This window comes from Ambystoma mexicanum, chromosome 3q (genome assembly GCF_040938575.1).
Source record: "Ambystoma mexicanum isolate Mex_15411 chromosome 3q, UKY_AmexF1_1, whole genome shotgun sequence".
Lineage (NCBI taxonomy): Eukaryota > Metazoa > Chordata > Amphibia > Caudata > Ambystomatidae > Ambystoma > Ambystoma mexicanum.
The window spans coordinates 1,289,449,686-1,289,470,339 of NC_090926.1; the positions used below are offsets into that span (position 1 = coordinate 1,289,449,686).

General features: G+C 47.9%; 1 protein-coding gene across 3 annotated transcripts in view; it reads left to right on the forward strand.

The window, feature by feature from the left end:
• Positions 1-20,654, forward strand: part of CC2D1A (coiled-coil and C2 domain containing 1A) — a 988,624-nt gene that overhangs the window by 556,032 nt on the left and 411,938 nt on the right. For all 3 annotated transcript variants that reach the window (XM_069604374.1, XM_069604377.1, XM_069604375.1), the window contains 2 exons: positions 18,089-18,140; positions 18,546-18,645. In XM_069604374.1, coding sequence (XP_069460475.1) covers positions 18,089-18,140; positions 18,546-18,645 — 152 coding nt within the window. The remainder of the gene's footprint in view (positions 1-18,088; positions 18,141-18,545; positions 18,646-20,654) is intronic.

Here is a 20,654-nt window from a genome sequence, read left to right on the forward strand (position 1 = left end):
GTTGGGACAACAACAAGCTATTGTGATAGCTAATATAATACAAATACAAGCAAAAGCATAATGCAGTGTACCTCCAATATCAGAAAATAACCAATCCCATCAATTCCCAGTATGCTCTTGGGACACTTGAGAAAATGAGAACCCTCAAACCTCTAATATGACTTTCAATGGATCTACAGTGGTCACTGAGATTAAAACAACACATCCCTTCAACTGCGTTACAACCTAAATTATGTTTCAGCAATAGATAATCAACAGCAGCTCTGTTCTGCAAAGTAGCTCTTCTAATGACTTTGCTGTCAAGGAGTAACTCTTCTAAAGCTTGAGAAGTATGATTGAGTCCTTTTACTACTAAACATGCTAATTTCATCAAAGATTGGTAACCCCACAGCAGCTAAACCCCAAACACCTACTAATGAAAGGGTTAATGCTAAAAACCTCAGCTTCTGATAACAAATGTACATGTGAATCACAGTCAGGAGAATCCCTACAGATGCAAAGGTTGACCTTTTATCTCGAGTTATCACTGAGTGTAAAGGAAACATCATTAGTTCTAATCAAGTCAAAGCACATGTTACCACATGGAAAGAGCCATCCTGTTTCAAAGTCAACCATCTCTAATTAGAGCTCACACACTTGGCAGCATTACTACAAATCAAAGGCCTTAATCGCACAGTTAACTCTGGTGTGCGCATTCCTTTTATCTCAAAATATATTATGCTCCTGCTCGCCCAACCCTGCTGCCCAAACAATTCATGAATCATTTTCCTGGCCACATACAATGTAGTAATTTTGGAAAAGGCAAAACATATTAATCTCTGGTTAAGGCAATTCATGGCAAAACATTTCATTTTCTCTTTTCACATATTAATCTCAAAATGCATTTAAGAATCAGGTTTCAACATGTTGGCATTCAAGTGCTGTTTCACACAGCTGTTTGTGGTGCATGATGTCACAGTCCACAACTCACTGTCCACAGTCCTTTGAACAAAAAAGGTAAAACACATCAATAAGGTCATTACAACCGTCGACTGAATCATTCGAATATGCAGCATCAAATGTTTGACAATATGCCAAGTCCGCACCGTGACAGTTCAGCAAAAGTTATTACTTTGTTGGACACTTCTCACAGGTTGCCGAACGAATGTTTTCACTTTTCACGCACGTTAGCAGCCTTGAGTGCGGTGCAGGACAGGTTCAAAGTTGAAATAGCATGTCGCAGTGGCTCGCTTTCTCTGAGAATGCGTCTGCTTGACTGATCAGTGTTACCCGGCAATTGCACACGTCTACCCCTTAATCTACTTTCTTGGTTATTTGCCTAGGCAAAATACAAACAGAAAGGTTAAGATTTCATCAAAAGGTACACTATCAGTGTTATCCACATTAGGATGTCATCAAGACTTCAATATCAACGTTGTCCACTCCTTCCCTTAACACCACCCTTCTGCATGTTACTGGGGGCTTATTTGCACTCAACCATACGGGGTGTAACCGCCTACTCACAAACTCATTTGTGCAATGCGATCATAGTTGGTCAATGGTACCTCAGACTGATCTGTGATTTTACAATAGCCATATAATAAGTACCCAGGTCGCACTTCTCAATGGTCCTTTTCACCAAAGCAATCACGAATGCCAGGCACCAACTTGCTTCCAGTATTTCATGATCTTGATTTAGATTGCCCTGCTGGCATCACTCCATTTTTCATAGGTAACGTCTTTTTGTCCAATACTGCCTGCAGTTGCACAAGCAGCCTTGTTTATTTTCTCTCCATACAGGCAGTGTCTTTCAAGCCTCTGGTTTTCCACTTGTCATTTTCCCAAGGGGTGTTTGTGGGCCACCCTTTTGAGAGCGATAGTTTGAGTCAGTTCCTTTATTTGCTTCAAAAATCATTCATTCTTGCGCTAAGCCGTGAGGCTTATGGATCATGGCTAATGTGCAGTGTTCATGTTATACTCCAAAGCCTCGCTCTGCATGTTGTCTCTTGCAAAACGGCTATCTTTGTCAGTTTGCTTCCATCTGGAACACCATAATGTCTTTGTCAGTTACTCCAGCCCTGGCAATGTAACTTGCATTTTGCCGGCTGTGTGACAGCTGTGTATTTTCACTCACAAAGCGCCTGGAGGTTTCTTCTCCAGTGCACAGCGCTTTACTTCAGTTCACATCACATGGGGCACTGGAATGCAGCTTGCATGGCAATGTCTCTTGAAATGGGCAGCTGTGTCTTTTCTTAGCCCATTCACAAATGCACAGTTTTCCCCAAATGTTCATATGCGCGATGCGCCCAGTCTGCCATTTGATACTGGGCAAATTCTTTACTTGCATACATCATCCTTCAGTTCAGTTTCAGCATTCTGTAATTGCACCCCCCCTCCTCAGTTTTTGACAGTGTCTCTCACAGGGGATGGAATGCAGGAATGTCATTGTTTATCTTTCGCGCAGCAAGCTTATCTCTTTGCTCTATAACTCTTAAACTGTGGCGGCTTTAATGGAAGGCACTCGTTTCAGACAGTTCACTCAGATTAACTCTTTCCTGCACTGTTCCAGCAACTTAGATCTGCCAGCTTCTGTAAACACCATTTCACCGAACAGGAGTGCAGCATTTTTCTTTTTCTGCCTTCCTTCAACAGTTTTTTTTTTCTTTCGCGCACCTCGCCCAAGGCAGTGCAAGTTATCTCCAAGCCACAAGCTCCGCACAGTAAGACTCCCATGCTCAAAAGAGGCACATTTTCTTGTCATCAGATTCAACTTCATGTAATTTTGCAAAATGTTTTTTTAGCCTGTTTAAACTGATGTCCCATTTAAAGGCATACATTTTTTTTTTCTCTTCTTCTTCCTCGTAACTTTGTAGTTTGGCTTCACAATCTCACTCCATTGCAATGTGCGATCTTTCAAAAGAATCCGTAACCCACTAAATCTTTGTGCCGTCTTATTACACACAGATTTTCCATTCTGTTGTACCATTGCCAGAATATAACCACTTATGTCAGTGCATTCAAAACATGTCATGTGTAGTGCAGCTCCCTGCACGTTATCTACAAAAGCAAACCACACTCTGTATTGCTTGTGGGCCGTTAATTGGTCAACAACATTATCACTATGCATCACAATCAACTTGTCCTTGTCTCTTATAAAACATACATCCCTTAATAACAGTACTTTTGCTTTTAGCAGCAATTCCATGGTATAGCGTGCGAACAGTCAAAATACTCTAGGGGCAATTTAGAAAATACAAATTGTCTTTTCCCCCCAAACCAGTGCAAACTGGTTCTGCAATTTCAAATCAATACACAAAAATCGAAAATTCAAATGCCATTCACTCATTTTGTTTTTTCAAGTGAGCCTCTCACCCATTGTAAACATGGCACAACAGGCAATTTTAGTGTGTTCCTTAAACATAATGCACCGCCAGCACATGGAATTTATAGTTGCCAAAAACAAACCCTTTAAGCTTTCAACACCGATGTTACTCTTTCTCCTAAACACGGCTCATTCCCACGTTATCTTCAGGAATGTGAACACTTCAAAAGCATACATTATAAGAAAGGCGCATCCTCGCCTCCTTGATATTACAGCCCCCCACTCACTAGCACACTGGGGCTGAAACGCAATGTTTAATGTTTAAACACTAGTTCACAATTTGCTCATCAAATACTTGCAATTGTTTCTTTCTCTGCTCTCATGCCAAAATAGAGCAAGCTTTCACTTTACAACTTTGTCAAGGGAAACCGCATGAAAAAATTCTTTCCTAATTGAACATAAATCTTTAATTCATCATTCATCGGAGCACTGTGAACATAGACATTTTTTTTCCTTTCTGCTCACGGCTTTTCGGCTCCTTGGTTTCATTTCCCAGCACTAAGTCAGCCACGACTGCTTTACTGAAGGGGCAAGATCTCAACCACACATGCTATCGGCCGCGGCAGGCCAACACAAAAGGTGCTGCCTATTGGCTGTCTCAGAGCTGCAGTGAGACGACCAAGGAAAGGCGACAGCCTGCTCTGCACTCTCTCACACAATCGTCATTTCACAGCAAGGGAAAAGGAAAAAAAACAAAACAGCTTAACACAGTTCAACACTCACTGCCCAATTAAAACAACCTTTTGCTCGTTCAAACAGATTATTTGGAACAGTTCATCACAAATAACTTGGCTTCAAACAGATTATTTGGAACACTTCATCACAAATATCTCTGCGTTCAGACGGATTCTTTAATATTTGGAGCAATTCATCACAAATATCCCATCCTCTCGTCGCCAAAAATGTATTGCTCTCCTCTAAAAAGTGCACGGAACTACCATAAATCACCAGTGCAATTATAGAGCAAATACTTCAACCCAAAAACAGACGCAATAATTCACAGCCACGCACACTTTAGAAGATAATCAGCTCTTTACGGCTATTTATTCAAAGCTTACAGGTACATAGAAATAGCTCATACAACTCACATGGGCATAGATCACAAAAAACATAAAGAAGTCAAAGAAAGAAATACATCACCGTGGGCGTACCTTAATGGAACTTCATCTGGCCAGAAGCGGCTGAAAGACCCCGATAACAGCCAGGCCAAGAGCACAACAACCCACAGGAGTGTCGGACCGAAGCGTCCCCCCTCCGACTGAAGTCTTTGTGCTTATCCCGTCTGACCGTTGAGGGCTTCCGCATATATGCCCTCCTCAACAAGGGGTGGCAACTTCTCGAACCTTCTGGCAATGCGCTTGCGCATTGATGGGTGACCGTTGATTGCCAGCTGAATCAACCGACAGTAACCCCAAGGAGCAAAGCACTTCTCTCTCCTAAACGCCCCGGGAACTCATCTCAAAACCTTGGCACAGGCCGAGCAAACCCAAAACAAACTTCGCTATCAGGTACCAGCCGGCACCTGCGGATCTTAGCTTTCCCAGCGCTGTGTCCTTGGCTGGGAATGCCTGCATTCCAAGCCCATCAGCAATAACGTTGAAAACATGTTGTTTCGCAAAGCAAGTGTAGCTTTCCACTGAGGCATGGATAAATATCCATCATGGCTCTGAGTGCTCCCAGAATGCACTGCGCACCAGCGCCATGTTTTAGCTCAACCATCACAACCGCGTGGCCTCGGCCTTTCGGCCTGGCCCATACAATGGGGAGAGTGGGGGCCTTGGGTTGATTCTTTCTGAGAATGCATTTTCTTTTCCCCTCTTGCCCTGTCTGGTCTGGCTGCAGCCTTTCACCTCTGCTATGTAGAGAACGCCATTTAAATGTTGTCCGTCGTGCAATGGAAAATATCCCTGGAAGGACACCCATCGCAAATGCAATAGGTGCTTACCTCGTGACTATGACGAGCGTTCCTGTAAGTCCTGCAAACTCTTTTGTCCCAAGACGTTAAAAGATAGGTGGAGAAAAGAGTGGCCGGCCTACGCAATGCAGTCTGAAAGTTGTTCCCCCGTGGGCGGCATTGTCTCGGATGACGAGGACTCTAGCGGCAGCCATGGCTCAGACCTGGAGGCCATAGGACTTTCGGCGGAACCCTCCGGTTCTCAGTTGCACCTCCCCGGTCCGACAGACAGACCACCGGTACTTGTATGGGGAGTTCACACCCCGGTGACAGGTGCACACACACACACCACTCAAGGAAAAGCACACAACCCCCAGAGCCTCTTCGACAGATACGTCGAAGAAGCACCAAACGCCAACAGGCCAGCCGAAGACTTCGACGGCGCCTGTCAACTCGCTCTCCGGCGTCCTCCACGCAACAGTCAACTCAGCATGTGACTGGGCATTCTACTCATATGGGCGTTCCCACAAAAAAAGCAAATGAGTGCCGACAAGCGGTTCAAGAGCGCGTCATCTCCTAAGGCTTCGACTGAGTCGACAACTGCGACAACGCCTACAGGCACTGTTTGTCAAGATTGTATGCAGTACTCTTTCGGAGACTACACCAACCTTGTACTCCTGGCAGTAAGTAACCCAACTTTTGGTATAAGTCTGTACTAAACAGGTTGGTAGTGTGGTTGAGCAGCCAATCTTATCTCAAGAGGGGTCAATGTGAGCAGTAGGGTTTTTACACAGAGATTCACAGTGACAAGTATCCAAATAAACACTTAGACTCAAGGTTTCTTGATTAACTCATTATTTATTAATTTAACAGTCAGTTGAATAAGCCTTCTTCAGAAGGGAGCAAATATATGCAACACAAAAATATACATCAAAATACACTCTCTGTTTCAGTAACTCAGTAGATACCCTTTGGGGATGACACTTCCTACACCCTCCGGTGACTTAAATAGCTAGGACACTGTGGACATTGATAGATCACCGGTATATTTGGATCAATACTGGGTTTGGTGTCAAAGAAAAGGTTTTTGGGAATAAAACAAAGGGTAAACAAATATTCTTAAGTAGGTAAGTACTTTTTGAACCCTCCAATGCGAAGTAAATTAACCCTTTCCTAGGGGAAAGGTAAAGCACGAAGACCGTGGTAAGAAGAGTCTTTCAGGGAGCCAGGACAGCCAATGTTAATTAAGCTAAAGTCTAGGTGAGCTGAGGCACTTCTTGCAGGTAGGTAAAAAGTCTTGCACAATGTTTTAGACGTCTTTGTAGGATATAGAAATCACTGTAGGGCCATAAAATGGGAGGCTTGTGACAGGCAAAGATGCAAGCAACTCTGCAAAAGCAACCAAGTGAAGTCTCAACTGTGAGCTAGCAAGGCTACACAACACGTTTTACAGTACCTTTTGGTTTGAAGAAATTGGTTCCAGCTGGCCTTGTTCCTGTGTAGGTCTGCAGATCCTGTGTTCCTGGGCCTCAGTCGTGGGGAGAAGAGGGAGGACATCTGGGGACTCCTGCACTATGAATGGAAAGTCGGCAGCAGCAATGGGCAAACTTCAGATCCAGATCAGCGGCACTTTGCGGTTTCAGCTTCTCCCCACCCTTAAATGGCACCACTGCGGTTTCTCGGCTACCACTCTGGACTTTCCTCGCATCTGAGGTCCAGCACTCTGTCGAGGTGGCTCAGGCTTGGTCAGTCCTGCTTCAAGGGAGTCCGGAGGATCTTCCTGGAGCTCGGGTCCGATTTAGACACTCACTCACTTCTGGTGTTCCTCTACCTATCAATCGGTTCCTGCAGCAGCATTGAAAGTACAGCCAGCTCAGAGAGGATTTCCAGATGTGCTTGTCTTGGTGTCGATTGGTCCCACCAACCCAAGGGGAGGAGTCGTCCTTTGCAGGGCTTCTCTAGTTGAGGCGTATTCAGAGGTTCAGCACTGCAGCAGGGCTTCACTAGGTAAATCAGCGGTCTAGGAGTTCCAGCAGGCGTCTCTTCTAAGGTCGTCTTCGGATTCCTTCGTCCAGTGGTCGACTCTGCCTTCCAAGTCAAAAGACCTTGCATTTTATGCAGGTTTATCCCATTCGTTCGCAGCCACGCTGTCAATCACACAGCAGGGGGGCTGTCCTCCAAGGACAGCCAGCCGACCAATCACCTTTGGGTGCATGCCTGTAAAGAAGGGGATTAAGCACAGGGAGTTTTGGGCGCGTAATGCGTGCTGACGTGAAACTGAAAGTAGTTTTCACTGCGGCATCAATTTCTGCTGCTGCAGAGAAAATAAAAGTAGTTTCCACCTTTATCCCTCTCGATCTGCAGCACTATTGTGCCGTTCAGATCGAGGGAGGTGTCGCTGGAAAGGGGAGCCTCTTCCCCTTTCCAACAACACCTTTTTTGAAGCATTGCTGGGCGCGGATCGCAGCAATTCCCACTACCACAGGGATCTGTGTGTAAAGTGGGGGGAGAGAGGGCTGCTTACAATGTAAGCAGCCCTCTTTCCCCCCCCCTAGTACCCCAAAGGATAGGGCAACATGTATTGGCTCCCCCTCGGGGCAGATGGGTCCCCATCTGCCCTTAGGGAGGGGGACATTTCTTTTTTTTAAATAAATAAATACATGTGTTGGGGGGGGGGGCTCTTCTAGACCACCAGGCTTTTATATTTATGAAAGGGGGATGGCCCCCTAGGAAGGGGCATCTGCCCCCAGGGAGGGCTACATGAGATGCCCCCCATCCATTTGGGGTGGGGTGGGGGGACAGGGCCACCAGAAAGGCCCCCAAAGCATGGGTTGCAGGAATGAGCCACAAGGGAAGGGGCCCAAAAGGGGCCCAAACAATAAAGGTTTAGTTGGAGGGGGGTGTTGGGTGCCCAAGGCCCGATAACTCATCCCCGACCATCCTGGTATTCTGGCTGGCCTGCGTTACAGCTTCTACAGCTTCTCCTTCCGGGAAAGGACGGGGAATGTCCAGGGCCTCGCGGGAACCACTGCTGGGCTTGGGGATGTTCAACCCACATGGGAGTTAGCTGCCCAAGGCCAGGGATATGACCCCCTACCGCCCTGGAGCTCTGGCTGGGTTGCGTTACAGCTTCTCCCCTCGTGGAATGGACGGGGAACCTGCTGAGACTTCCTGGGGCTGCTGCACTTAGGGATGGTCAACACACATGGGAGGCAGCCGCCCAAGGCCAGGGACATTACCCCAGACAAATCCAGAAATTCTGGCTGGCCTGCGTTACAGCTTTTTCCTTCAGGGAGGTATTGGCACACTGCCCGGACTCCCTGGTGGGGAAAAGCTGTAACACAGGCCAGCAAGAACTCCAGGGCGGTTGGAGGTGATGTCCCTGTCCGTGTGCATCCGTTTCCCATGTGGGTGTACCATGCTCAAGCACAGCGGCAGCACCAGGGAGGGAGCCCCTGGCATGGTCCCCTACCCTCCCGAGGGAGGAATACTGTAATACAGTCCGGCGAGTGCTCCTGGATGGCTGGGCGTGATGTCCCTGGCTTAGGGTGGCTGGCTCACTTGTGGGTTTACCATCCCCAAGTGCAGCAGTAGTCCCAGGGAGCCCCGGCAGGGACCCCAACCTTTTGCGGAGGGAGAAGCTGCAACGCAGCCAGCCAGAGCTCCAGGAAAGTCAGGGGTAATATCCCTAGCCTTGGGGACCCGTCTCCCATGTGGGTCTTTGCCGGGACTTGTGGGTAATACATTCTGGGCCAATGTGGGCAAGTCAGCATCTGTGGACTCCCACGAGTGTCTTCTTTTCGGAAATACATGCAGTGACAGGCAAGGCCCACATCTGTAGGTTGTCTCCCCAAAACCTTTGGTGGATAGCAGTGGTTTAGCCTTTTCCCTTTGCGCCCAGGTATGTGCACCCATACATGTGAGGTACCGTTTTAGTCGGGACACTTGTGGGAACGCAGGAAGGTAGGACCTGTGTTGTTGGCGGCGTGTTTTGATGGATGAGGCTCAGGTTCCTGTCTTGTCTTTCGTAGGAGCTGCTGGACCTCAGTCCCTCACCAGCTGCTCTGCGCCCCACTTTGAGTTACAGCGGAGTTCAGTACAGTTAGAGGGGGAAGGGGGTGGGGGAATGGGACAAAACAACAAACACAGGAGCTCTTCTTGCTTCTGACTTGCACCCTGCATAGGAGTTAAAGGGGTTAGTACACTATTACACTTCTATTTCTACTTACATTTTCACATCTTGTCGAACACTGTGTACCTGTGACTCCTCCGCTACTAGCTTGGAGGATTGGTAAACCTTTATGCTTTTGCTGCTTTGCAGTTTTCTATTTTCCTGAACTTCTGTCTTTTCTAACTTTCTCTAATTATTTCTTCTCAAAAAGTTTTTCTTTTTCCAAAAACTTTCTTGCTTTCAATTGCCAAGTAAAGATTTTTTAGTTCAATCTCTATAATGCTCTTGATTGCTCCAGAATCAAGCTTCTCTTTTCACCATCTCTAGTGTGTAAAACGTGTCAAAACTGTTGATTATTTTTTTCAAAATAACGTTACAATACAGAACTCTTCTCCTAAATACCTGAAGTACTTCTACAAACTACATTCCCCAGAATGCTGAGATGACTCTTGAGGGTTGAAAGATCTGTGTACTGTAAACAAGCCTTTAACAGCTTGTATTTACAAATGAATTCCCACTGTGCTGGGATATGGGTACGTCTTAACGTTTTCTTTATGCCCGGAACAATTATCTGCACATATAAGGACCTTCTTTTTCTGACACCCGCAGCCCTGCTGAGGTGCTGCGTAGCATGGCAAACTTACTTTCATTCGCTCATGCTCGCGTATCACTTGCGTGAATTCAAGCAGTGAAATGTATAACTTCCAAATAACTTCCTGATCAAACAGTTGCCTTCCCAGGAGGAGTCTTAACCTTTTCACTGTTGCTGAGTATATTTTAACCCTGAAATGACTCCTTCACTCTTTCAACTCCCTGCCTCACGCGAGTCCTACGTAGCACTGAACAGAAGTAATACACTTTTTTCAAGTGTCACGTTTAAACCGCTTGCATTTCTAACAGTTTTTGAACAGTTCTGGGTTTGGGAAAGAAAATATTTTATTTACAGTTTCTTAGACCGTTCCACATTAATAACTGCACAGATTTTTTTTTTAAAATATATTTTAATTTTTTTATATATAAACCAAACGACAATACAACAGAACATAAATAAACACATTTAACAACAAAAAGCACTGCAATCCCCATCCCTCCCCCCTATGAGCCTGTATGGTGTCCGCCATCGGTATCCGCTGTGAACGGGGGGGCGTCATCGCTCTCAGATTCAATTGGAGCCGACCCCGTTCCAAACAGTTCAGCTATCAACGATTTCCATGCCGCGAGGGAGCACATTTCTTCCTCCTCCCCTGCAATACTGGTATCCCGCCACACAGCTGTCTCGGCCTCCGCCCATTTTTGGAGATCCTTCCACCAGACCAGACCGTGGCTTAAGACACTCCTTCCATCCCATGGCAATCCTACGTTTAGCAAGCACATAAGCCAAATCTTTCAATTTCTCGACATGTCTAAGTTTACGCGCTCTGGGATATCCCCCCAGCAAGCAGGCCCAGGCTGAATCCACTTTGAGCGTGACAGCTTCTGCGCCACTTCACCCCAGTAGCCTGCAATTACTGGGCACGCCCAGAACATAGAACATATGTATCATGTCTGCATTCTCCTCGTCACACTTGGGGCACGCCTGGCGTCCAACATCCCGAAATTTGGATATTCTCAAGGGGGTCATGTATGCCCTGTGCGTTATATAAAGCTGTATTTGCTTAAACCTGGCATTTCTCAATACTTTTTTATGATACCCCAAGGCTCGCTCCCACAACCCATCTGCCATCGGGCCCCCATCTCCATTTCCCATTCCAGTCTCAAGTGCACTAAATCGCTCCCAACCTTCGTCATCAACATCTCATACAACCTAGAGACCTCATGCCCGCCCTCTGATGTGTCATATAGTATCTCCACTGTGGCGTCCGGTTCATCGGCCAGGGTAGTTTCAGGCCACCTATTCCGGATCTCCTGCACTATCCTGTGATATGTCATATATTGACCCCTGTGCAATCCCGACCCAGCCTCTAATTCTTCGAACTCCATGATGGTCCCATCCTGCCAAATATCTCCCATGGTGACCAACCCCACTGACTCCCAGTATATCCGGATGATTACTCTGAGCTGCCCGTCTCCCTTCGCCAGTGCGACCAATGGGAACTGCGACACACACGGCAAAGGGTTACCCATCATCCGGCAGGCCCGTCTCCACATGTTCCGTCCCAAAGCTAGCATTCTAGGCCGCTCCCTCATGCATGCATTAGTCACCCAGATCACCTCTCGCAGATAAAAAGGGAGCAATCCCTCCCGAGCAGCCTGTGTTCAGGGGTCTCGTCGTCAGAGAGCCACCTGGACACATATTGTAGCTGCGCTGCCACATAATATGCCTCAAAGTTCGGCAGTTTGACTCCGCCCTTCTCGTAGAAGTTCTGCAGCTTCCACAGTGCGACTCTGTTGCGCGTGCCGTGCCACAGGAATTCTCTGCAAACACCATGTAGCCTCACAAAAAACTTCTTAGGAATCATGTAAGGGATGTTGTTAAAATAATGCAAAAGCCTGGGCAGTACCACCATTTTAAGCATAGCTCCCAGGCCCATCATCGCTAGTGGCAATCTTTCCCAGAACCTCATGCATTTCTCGATCTTCCCCACAGCAAGTTCAGTGTTATGCTTGTGCTCCTCCACAGTCGTGTGATACACGTCAATTCCCAAGTATCTAAAGGATCTCGTCGCCCACGGGATCTGCAACACTGGCAACCTCTCTACCGGAGTCCCCACATAGCCTCCTAGCGGAAATAGAGTGGATTTCTGGGGGTTTACCGCTATACCGGACAACCAGGCATACCTCCCCATCACCTCTAAGACATACTGCAAATTTTCTTCTGGGTATCTTAGGTATAGCAGCATATCATCTGCATACAGGGATATAAGGTGACACTCTCCTCCTACATCGATGCCGACCAGGTCATATTGCTGCCGGAGGTAAATCGCTAAGGGTTCTAGGGCCAGGATGTACAACATTGGGGACCAGGGGTACCCCTGCCTAGTGCCTCTGCCCAGCTGCCATCTCTCTGACACCACTGCACCCGTGCGGACCCTGGCTAGTGGTGCACTGTATAGCATCTCGGCCCACCTAACGTAACCCGGTCCCATCCCGTACCATCTCAGAGCCGCCAGCAGCCAAGGCCACCGAACAGAGTCGAACGCTTTAACCGCGTCCAATGCCACTATCGCCATTTCGCCGTCATCACTACAACCCCATTCGACCACCCTGTGGAGGCGTCTGTGGTTGTGAGTAATGTTCCTATTAGGGACATAGCCCGTCTGGTCAGGGTGGATCAACTTGCTGATCACTCTATGCATTCTAGTAGCCAGGACAGCTGTCAGGATCTTGCTATCTTGGTTCAGCATCGACAGGGGCCTATAGGAGCCACAATCATGTCCCGGTTTATTTGGCTTGGGGAGCGGTATTATAATCGCCTCCCTAAGTGACTCTGGCAGCCGTCCCACCTCGTACGCTTCGTTGAGCATTTCCAGCATGGGCGGGAGCACTTCCTCCGTATACACTTTATAAAATTCCCTGGGTAACCCATCTGCCCCTGGGGCCTTGCTAGTGGGCAACTGTCTCACAATCTCCTTCAGCTCTTCCAGGGTGATCGGAGCATCCCGCTCCTCTCGCTCCTCATCACTGACCTTAGGCAAGCCTACATCTTCCAGCACTTCGTCTATCTCCTCCTGGCTGCCCCCCTTGCAATCTTCGTATAAGACTTTATAGTATTCCACGAATGCCCTGTTCACGCCTTCTTGGGTGTCTACCTCCTCCCCCTTTTCATTGGTTACTAATCTGATCGGGGATCGTGGGGTCTCGCTCTTGTACAGCCAAGCTAAGAGTCGGCCCGTTTTATCTCTCCCCCCATGCAGTCTCTCAATATACTTCCTATAGTTCAAATTACAGAGCCTATCCCAATGTTCCGCACACTCCTGTTGCAATTTGGAGACGGCCTCTGCATCTGTCCCACCACCTTTCAACTCCTCCTCCAGCTCAGTCTCAGCTCTATGCAGATCCGCCAGGACTCCCCCCATCAATCCCTTAGACTTCGCAATGGCGATCCCCCGCATTACGACCTTAAAGGCCTCCCATAAGGTGCCAGCCGACTTAACGCTCCCTTTATTCACCTCAAAATAAGCAGTTATCTCTTCCCTCATATTCTCTCTGAAGGCAGGGTCCTTGAGCGCCTCCGCCCTGAGGCGCCATGTTGGTATACGCGCTCGTGGGGAATACAGCTGCCATTGCATGACCAGGGGCGAGTGGTCAGAGAGGACTCTCGCCCTGTAGTCTATATGGTCGCACTCCGCGACTATGTCTGGCGTAGCGAAAAAGTAATCAAGCCTCGTGTGCAGTAGATGCGGGGCCGAATAGTGCGAGTATTGCCTCACGCCCGGGTGTTTCGCTCTCCACACATCTACCAGGCCAAAATCCGCCAGCAGCATCTGCAATACCTTAGCCGCCGGACTGGGCTTAGCCATCTTGTCATCCGACCTATCCTCCCTGGGATTCGACACGCAATTAAAGTCACCACCCCATATCACCGTTCCCCCCCATCCCGACACTGAGCTTGGTGCACAGCGTCCTAAAATATGTCGCCGTTTCCTGGTTAGGCGCCTATGTGTTTACAATGCACACTACTTTGTTCTCTACCAGCCCCCTCACCATAACCAACCTCCCATCCTCCTCCACAACCTCCTCAATTAGCTTAAATGGGACGTGTGGCGCCACCCACACCAGCACTCCTCTGGCATAGGCGGAGTACGTTGATCCTACCACTGTTCCCTTCCACTTCCTCCCTACCAGCTCCAGTTTCTCTCGCTTTAGATGTGTCTCCTGTAGCAGGGCTACGTCTATCTTTTGCCTCTTAAGATACAACATGACTTTATTTCCCTTAAGATAACTGTTAAGCCCTCTAACGTTCCACGTTAATATCCTGAGGTCTCCCATGGCCTATCAGTAGTTTCCTCCCCCCATCCGAGGCAATCCCTCCCCTCTTTGCGAACACCCAATCCAGGTTTCACCCCCAGGCTCATACAAAAACTAAAACACCCCCCCAAACCGCTACCCCAAACAACTGCCCAGCTCCATCCCTGGATCTCGGGCATCCCTGTGTTCGGTCCTCCTTGGAAAACCCAAATAGAGAACCCGACAGGGTGTCACCCCACTAACAGTGACTAAACTAAACACAAAAAAGGGGGTGTAAAGAGCGGCTTCTGGAGGCTCCTCTCCTTCGCAACCATGTCCGTGCTCACGGACCACGTTTCATAACCACTGACGCGCGCATGTTCTCCAGCGAGTTCAATGACTATATTCAAGTCCCAATGTTCGTGACCCGACCGGGCCTACAGCGTTACTTATCTCGTCTTTTATTTTCCACCGGCCGTCTGAACATCTGTCTCCTGAGGGCAGTTTTGTGCATCCAGCCACTCCATGGCATCCTCCGGGGTGACAAAGAACAGCAGCTTGCTCTGAAAGAAAACCTTCAGTTTGGCCGGATAGAGCAACATGTATTTAAGCCCCGCTTCCCGCAATCTCCTCTTCACCGATCCAAAGTTCATACGGCTGCGCTGTACCTGCAGGGTGTAATCGGGATAGGCAGTTATGTTCGCCGCTCCTCGTTGTATTGTGCCTCCCTTGCGGAAGTGTTCACGGATCCTTTCTCGGTCCCGGTAATTAAGGATCTTGGCTATCACTGGCCTGGGCGGGTTTCCCGGCGGCGGCTTCCTAGTTAAGGCCCTGTGCGCTCTCTTAACCGCAAAACCCTGCGACAGGGTGCCTCCCGCGATCTCCTGCAGTAGCATGTTTTCGATAAATTCCGTTGGATTATGGCCCTCAGTTCCCTCGGCAGGCCCACGATACGGATGTTGTTCCTCCGGGCGCGTCCTTCTGCCTCCTCCGCCCTACCCTCCAAATTGCCCACGCGTTGCACCAGGGAATGGAGTTCACGCTTATGCACAGCGCAGTCCGCCGCGGTAGGGCCCATTTCTTTCTCCAAAGTCTCCGTGCGCTCTGCCAGAGTACGCACGTCCTGCCTTAGGAGGTTCACGTCCTCCTGCACCGCCCCAACCTGGAGTTCCATTGCGGTCTTCAGTTCAGCCACAGCGAGCTGGAGCTTGGTCTCCCAGGTCGCTTTCAGGTCTGCGATCGCAGCGAGGACCTCCTGGTTCGCACCCCCGGCGGCCATTTCCTTGGCTTGCGTTTTATCTTTGCTTTTGGCTCCGTCTGGGCCGGGAGGCGTCTTAGCGTATTCGTCGAGCGTGGGCTGTTTGGTCTTCGCTCTCAGGGGCTTGTTAGACATGTCTCCCGTCCTTCTATCCCCGCTCGGATCTAGGGCAGGGTGTCACAGTGCGCTCTTCGGGTGCCCCATCGTTATCGCCACATCTCTGACATAAAGTTCCTTTGTCCTCCGGCTCCCCCGGCCATCTTGTCTACTACCTAGCTAAGCCAGGTCGCGTCTCACCCTTTGAGGCGCACTTTAGGCCATGAAGGGCCCGGGGCACAGTTCCAGGTCACACCGCACGCTCCCTTGCTATCCGCACGTCCGGTTACAAAGTATCTTCGGCCAGGCCCTGCTCCCTTCCCAGGTCCGCGCCGTCGGCCTCGCAGGACTGGGTGTCCTTAATGACCACGATGCACCCGAGTCATGCACCTTCACCAGCACCACGCTCCAGTGCGACCTTCAGGCGCCCAGATCAATCGCCCCTTTGTTCCTTCGTTAAGCGGCGGCGGCCATTTTCTAGTTCATCGCACTCTCGCCTCCAGGTCTTCTTTTAGCTTCTTGTTGCGCTCTCACGGTGCAGGCCCGTATCAAAACGTGTCCACACGTTCACCTGAGATTCATGTACGCAGTCATATCAGTCTCAGCCAAATTACATCGGTCCTTGCACGGTTTTCAGTCGGATAATGTACGGATCTTCGGGAGCCCCGTACAGACACGTCCTTTCACATGGCTTCCTAGCCACGCCCCCAATAACTGCACAGATAACCCTACCCAAAGTACAATTTTAAGTCTTTGCTGCACAATGAGCTTTACAAACGCTTGTCAAAATGCTGCGCTCCCACCAGAGATTAGTTGATCACACCTCCACTTGCTGGAAACTTCAAGCTTGAAAAGTTCAAAGGAAAATTGATGAAAGGCAGTTTAGAATGGGCAGACAAGATTATCTTCCCTTAAAATTCTAGATTGGAACGCTGCCGCGAAGATCCACCATCTTGGGCTGGGTTCAAGCCCGATCCTCCATTTTGAACACTAAACTCTGCAGATCTCTGAGAAAAAACATTATGGAAAACTGTCAGCCATTTAACATTGTACGATAACCCACCACCCACATACTTCTGTGTACCACTGACACTTTGAATCATAGTTTCTTCTGGTGAAAGCACCCATAAGGGGCTTCTGAGATCAGACTGAGCCGCAGGCTTTCCTCAGGAATCGATGCTGGTCAACTGCAAGGGGCATGCTCGGATCGTCGGCAGGCTGTTCTTCTCCATAGAAATCTTGTTTGCAACGAGGATCTGATAAACAGTTGCAGAAGGCCTCCTTTTATCCAAGAGTTAGGCTGGGCGCAAGCCTCAGCCCACCAATGTTTATGTTTATTATTTGATAATGCGCACAAAAAACCCAGAGGTAGCCGGGCGCAGCAGGTACAAGGTTACTTAAGCTTGGGTTGCATACAGGGAGAAGAAGCATGTCAATACAGTACATACATGTCAATACAAACAATTGGAGATGAATAGCTAACATGTTACAGTGTTGAAGGAGTATACGAAAAGGTACAAGGGTAAGTGCAGAAAAGTCATGGACTAGGTTTCAGGAGTATCATGGTCGTATTAGTTGTCGTTAGACCAGAGACAGTTTTTTACCTTGCATCGGAAGTTGGTGTAGGGTAGGTTAGCCCTTAGTGCAGTAGGCAATGCGTTCCACGCCTGGGCAGCTCTGACCGGGAAGCTGGCTCCGCCCGCTTCCCCGGCAGATCCTTACCAATGGTAAGGATCTGCAACATTCAAACAGCCCAGTGTTGTCCAATTGGGGCAGCGGGCACACACACACACACACACACACACACACACACACACACACACACACACACACACACACACACACACACACACACACGCCCCAATATGGCCAAAGAGCAAATGAAAATCCTGTGACGCACCCATTCTAGGGTGCTAGTCACCTTTTAGCAGCCATTCGGGATAAATGCAAAAGTGCACAAGAAAATCACACAGATGCTACCAGCTTGTCGTAGGCACATGATCAAAGTAACCAAGAAATTATATGAAAAGATATAAGGATACAAAGTATCTTCACTGCACTTTACTGTAAAATGATGTGTGCATTTGTAACAATACATGAATTGACAAAGAGAGACACATCTGAGTACTTGACAGTCTTGGGGACTAATCATTTCCTCCATAAGAATGAGCCAGGGAAGTAAAGCAGAAGACTTTACTGACCTCTACAAATCAGGACAGAGTGCAAAAAGAGTGGGGTTGCTATAGGAATATAAAGAAGCATATGTGCAAAAAGACAATCCTAACACTCCACTTAATAGCGTTAATCTCTGTGTACTTTTTTGGCCCCTCCTGCAGCTGTACTGGCCCTTTCATTGCTGTTATGTTGTGCCTATGGTAGCACAGTCCCTCACATGTATTCTTATTTGCTCTAACATTGCAGGAAGAAGCTCAAAGGGACAAAACGAATGTGGTCAAGAACACAAACAGCCCCCGTAAGTAGATGACATGCTAATGACTCTTAATGCTCTCTGGATGTGTCCTGGCCCACTCATTCCTCTTAAACTCTTGTACCTTTAGACGTGAAACCCCACACCTTTACCTTTTTTTACTGCCCTTCGGCCACCTATGCATCTACCGCCTAGTTCCTGTGTCCCTCACCTCGTCTTCCTTTGCATCACTTTGACCGTGGCAGTTTTGTTCCTCTTTTTCTACAGCTCCTCCTTTACCTATCGTCCACGTTATGACCTCCTCTTCTGGCTCTAATTGTTCTGACCCATGCATGCCTCACCCTTCCCACCCATCCCATCAAATATCAAGGTCAGCCACTGTCTTCCCTTGACATCAGCTGGTTCTTGTTTGCCTAGTGTGCAGTTTTGATTTCATGTTTCTTCTTACAGTGTTTAAAGAGCAGTTTAAGCTCTCCATCAATCGAGGACACCGCGGGCTAAAGAGAGCAATACAAACAAAGGGCATCAAGTTTGAAATCATCCACAAGGGGTATGTATAGGAGCCATGTGTGGCACAGTCATTATGCCTCTAAGCGAAAGTGGGTTTGTGTACCTTTGTAGTACTTATCGGAAAGTGTGTGTGTGTGTGTGTGTGTGTGTTGTTTTTGTCCAGTAATTGAGGCCTCATCTGCGTTGGCTAGAATCCTGTAATGAGGCGTAGTATTTCTGGAGCCAGTAAAAGGACTGCATGGCATTGGCGTGTGAGACCAGTAATGAGGCACTTAGGTCAATCATCATCTCAGTCACTGCTTGACATGCTTTGCATATTTCACTATCTAGTAGCTGGGTGCAGAATTGTCTTTTGTGACTACATTTTGAATTTTGTGCCTGATGAAGAGGAGATAATATCTTGGAACACCAGAGGAAATGCTCACTATACAAGCGAAGATGGTCTCTTCGATAATATTTCTAGGTTTAGAAACATTGCTCTGCAGGAAACATGGCTCATTAATGATTGTGAAATTAATGCACGCAGTAACCATGTAAGCAATGCCACACAGGGATCTAGGGGACGACCTAAAGGAGGATTAGTGACCTCTTTTAAACAACCATGGAGTGGGATAAAACATAAGGAATCCATTAACATGGTATTAGTAGTCATTCTAACATGTATGGCATCGACTATAGATACATTTATATTTGTCAATATATATAATCCTCCAAGTGGGAGGTACAATAAAGAGAATATATCAACTGTAACTAAAATATTGGTGGAATATGGTAGTAAGATGCTGTTAATTATCGTAGGAGACCGAAATGCAAAACTTAACTTTGTGTCTGAGATTACACCAGAAGAACATAACTCTGAACCGTTTGATTGCCACCACCATAAGGAGGGTAAACCATGGATCTCCTTATTTAATAAATTTAAATTAACTGTTTTGAATGGTATTTGTATTTGTTTTATTTGTAACGTGCACCATCAGGCCCGGAGGCATCAGGGCGCAACTTGTGCAAAGTTTCATTCAGAGCATATATACATACATAAATTATAAACAAGTATAATAAGCGAGCATATCTATATACATACTTACAAAGGAAATGTTGACATGAGACATAAAGACAATAATGTACAACGGGCCGGATCAATGGGCCGGTGCTTGTAAGGCTATGGTGTGCAGAGAATGTCTCCCTACTGGTTGAAGAGCCATGATTTAGTTTTAGACTTGAATGTGTTAAATGAGTCTGCAGATCTGATGGTGACGGGGAGGGCATTCCACAACTTGGAGGCTATAACAGGGAAGCTTGAGCCTCCCGCTTTTTGGAGTTTAAACCTAGGGATTCATAGACAATGGGTCTGGGCGGTTCTTTGAGGTCGGGTAGACGAATGGCGGGACAGCCGACTGCAGAGGTGGGGGGGGGGCATTGTTAGTCCAGCATTTGTGCGTGAGGGCAAGTGTTTTCAGTGAGATTCTCTGCTTTACAGGTAGCCGCTGTAAGTTAGTTCTGGATTCGGATATGTGGTGGTTTCGAGGGATGTTTAGGGCGGTTCTGATAGCGTTGTTCTGGGTGATTTTGTAGTTTCTCCAGCATGGGGTCTGGCATGGATTCACATGCTCATGAATATTCCCCGTCGTCAGGCCGGGAATCCTCTGTATATAAAAAAATCAGTATCAGTTTCGTTTCTGATCTGTCTTTCTTAGTAGTAACCAATCACTGGTCTCTGGGTCATACTGCCCCAGCCAATGACTGCCCTCTCCCTAAGCCCCGCCCCTGGCAGCCATCCTCAGATTTTTACCGCACGTTCAAGTGTTGGGAGTCCTCGTGCTGTAGCTCTCGAGCTTTTGCTGCGTTTTTGCGCTTTTTCAGGAGATTTTTCTAATTTTTCGGTTAAAAGAGCCTCAAGCTCCACCGTTTCTACTTCCGATCAATGGGGATCCGTTTCGGAGTTTTCTACGCCCCTCAAGGGTGAAGATTTCGTCGAGTTACGCTTTTGGAGGATTCCAGAAGTTCCGAGGCCTACCCCGGACATGGCCCAGGAGAAAGGGAGCTCGACGC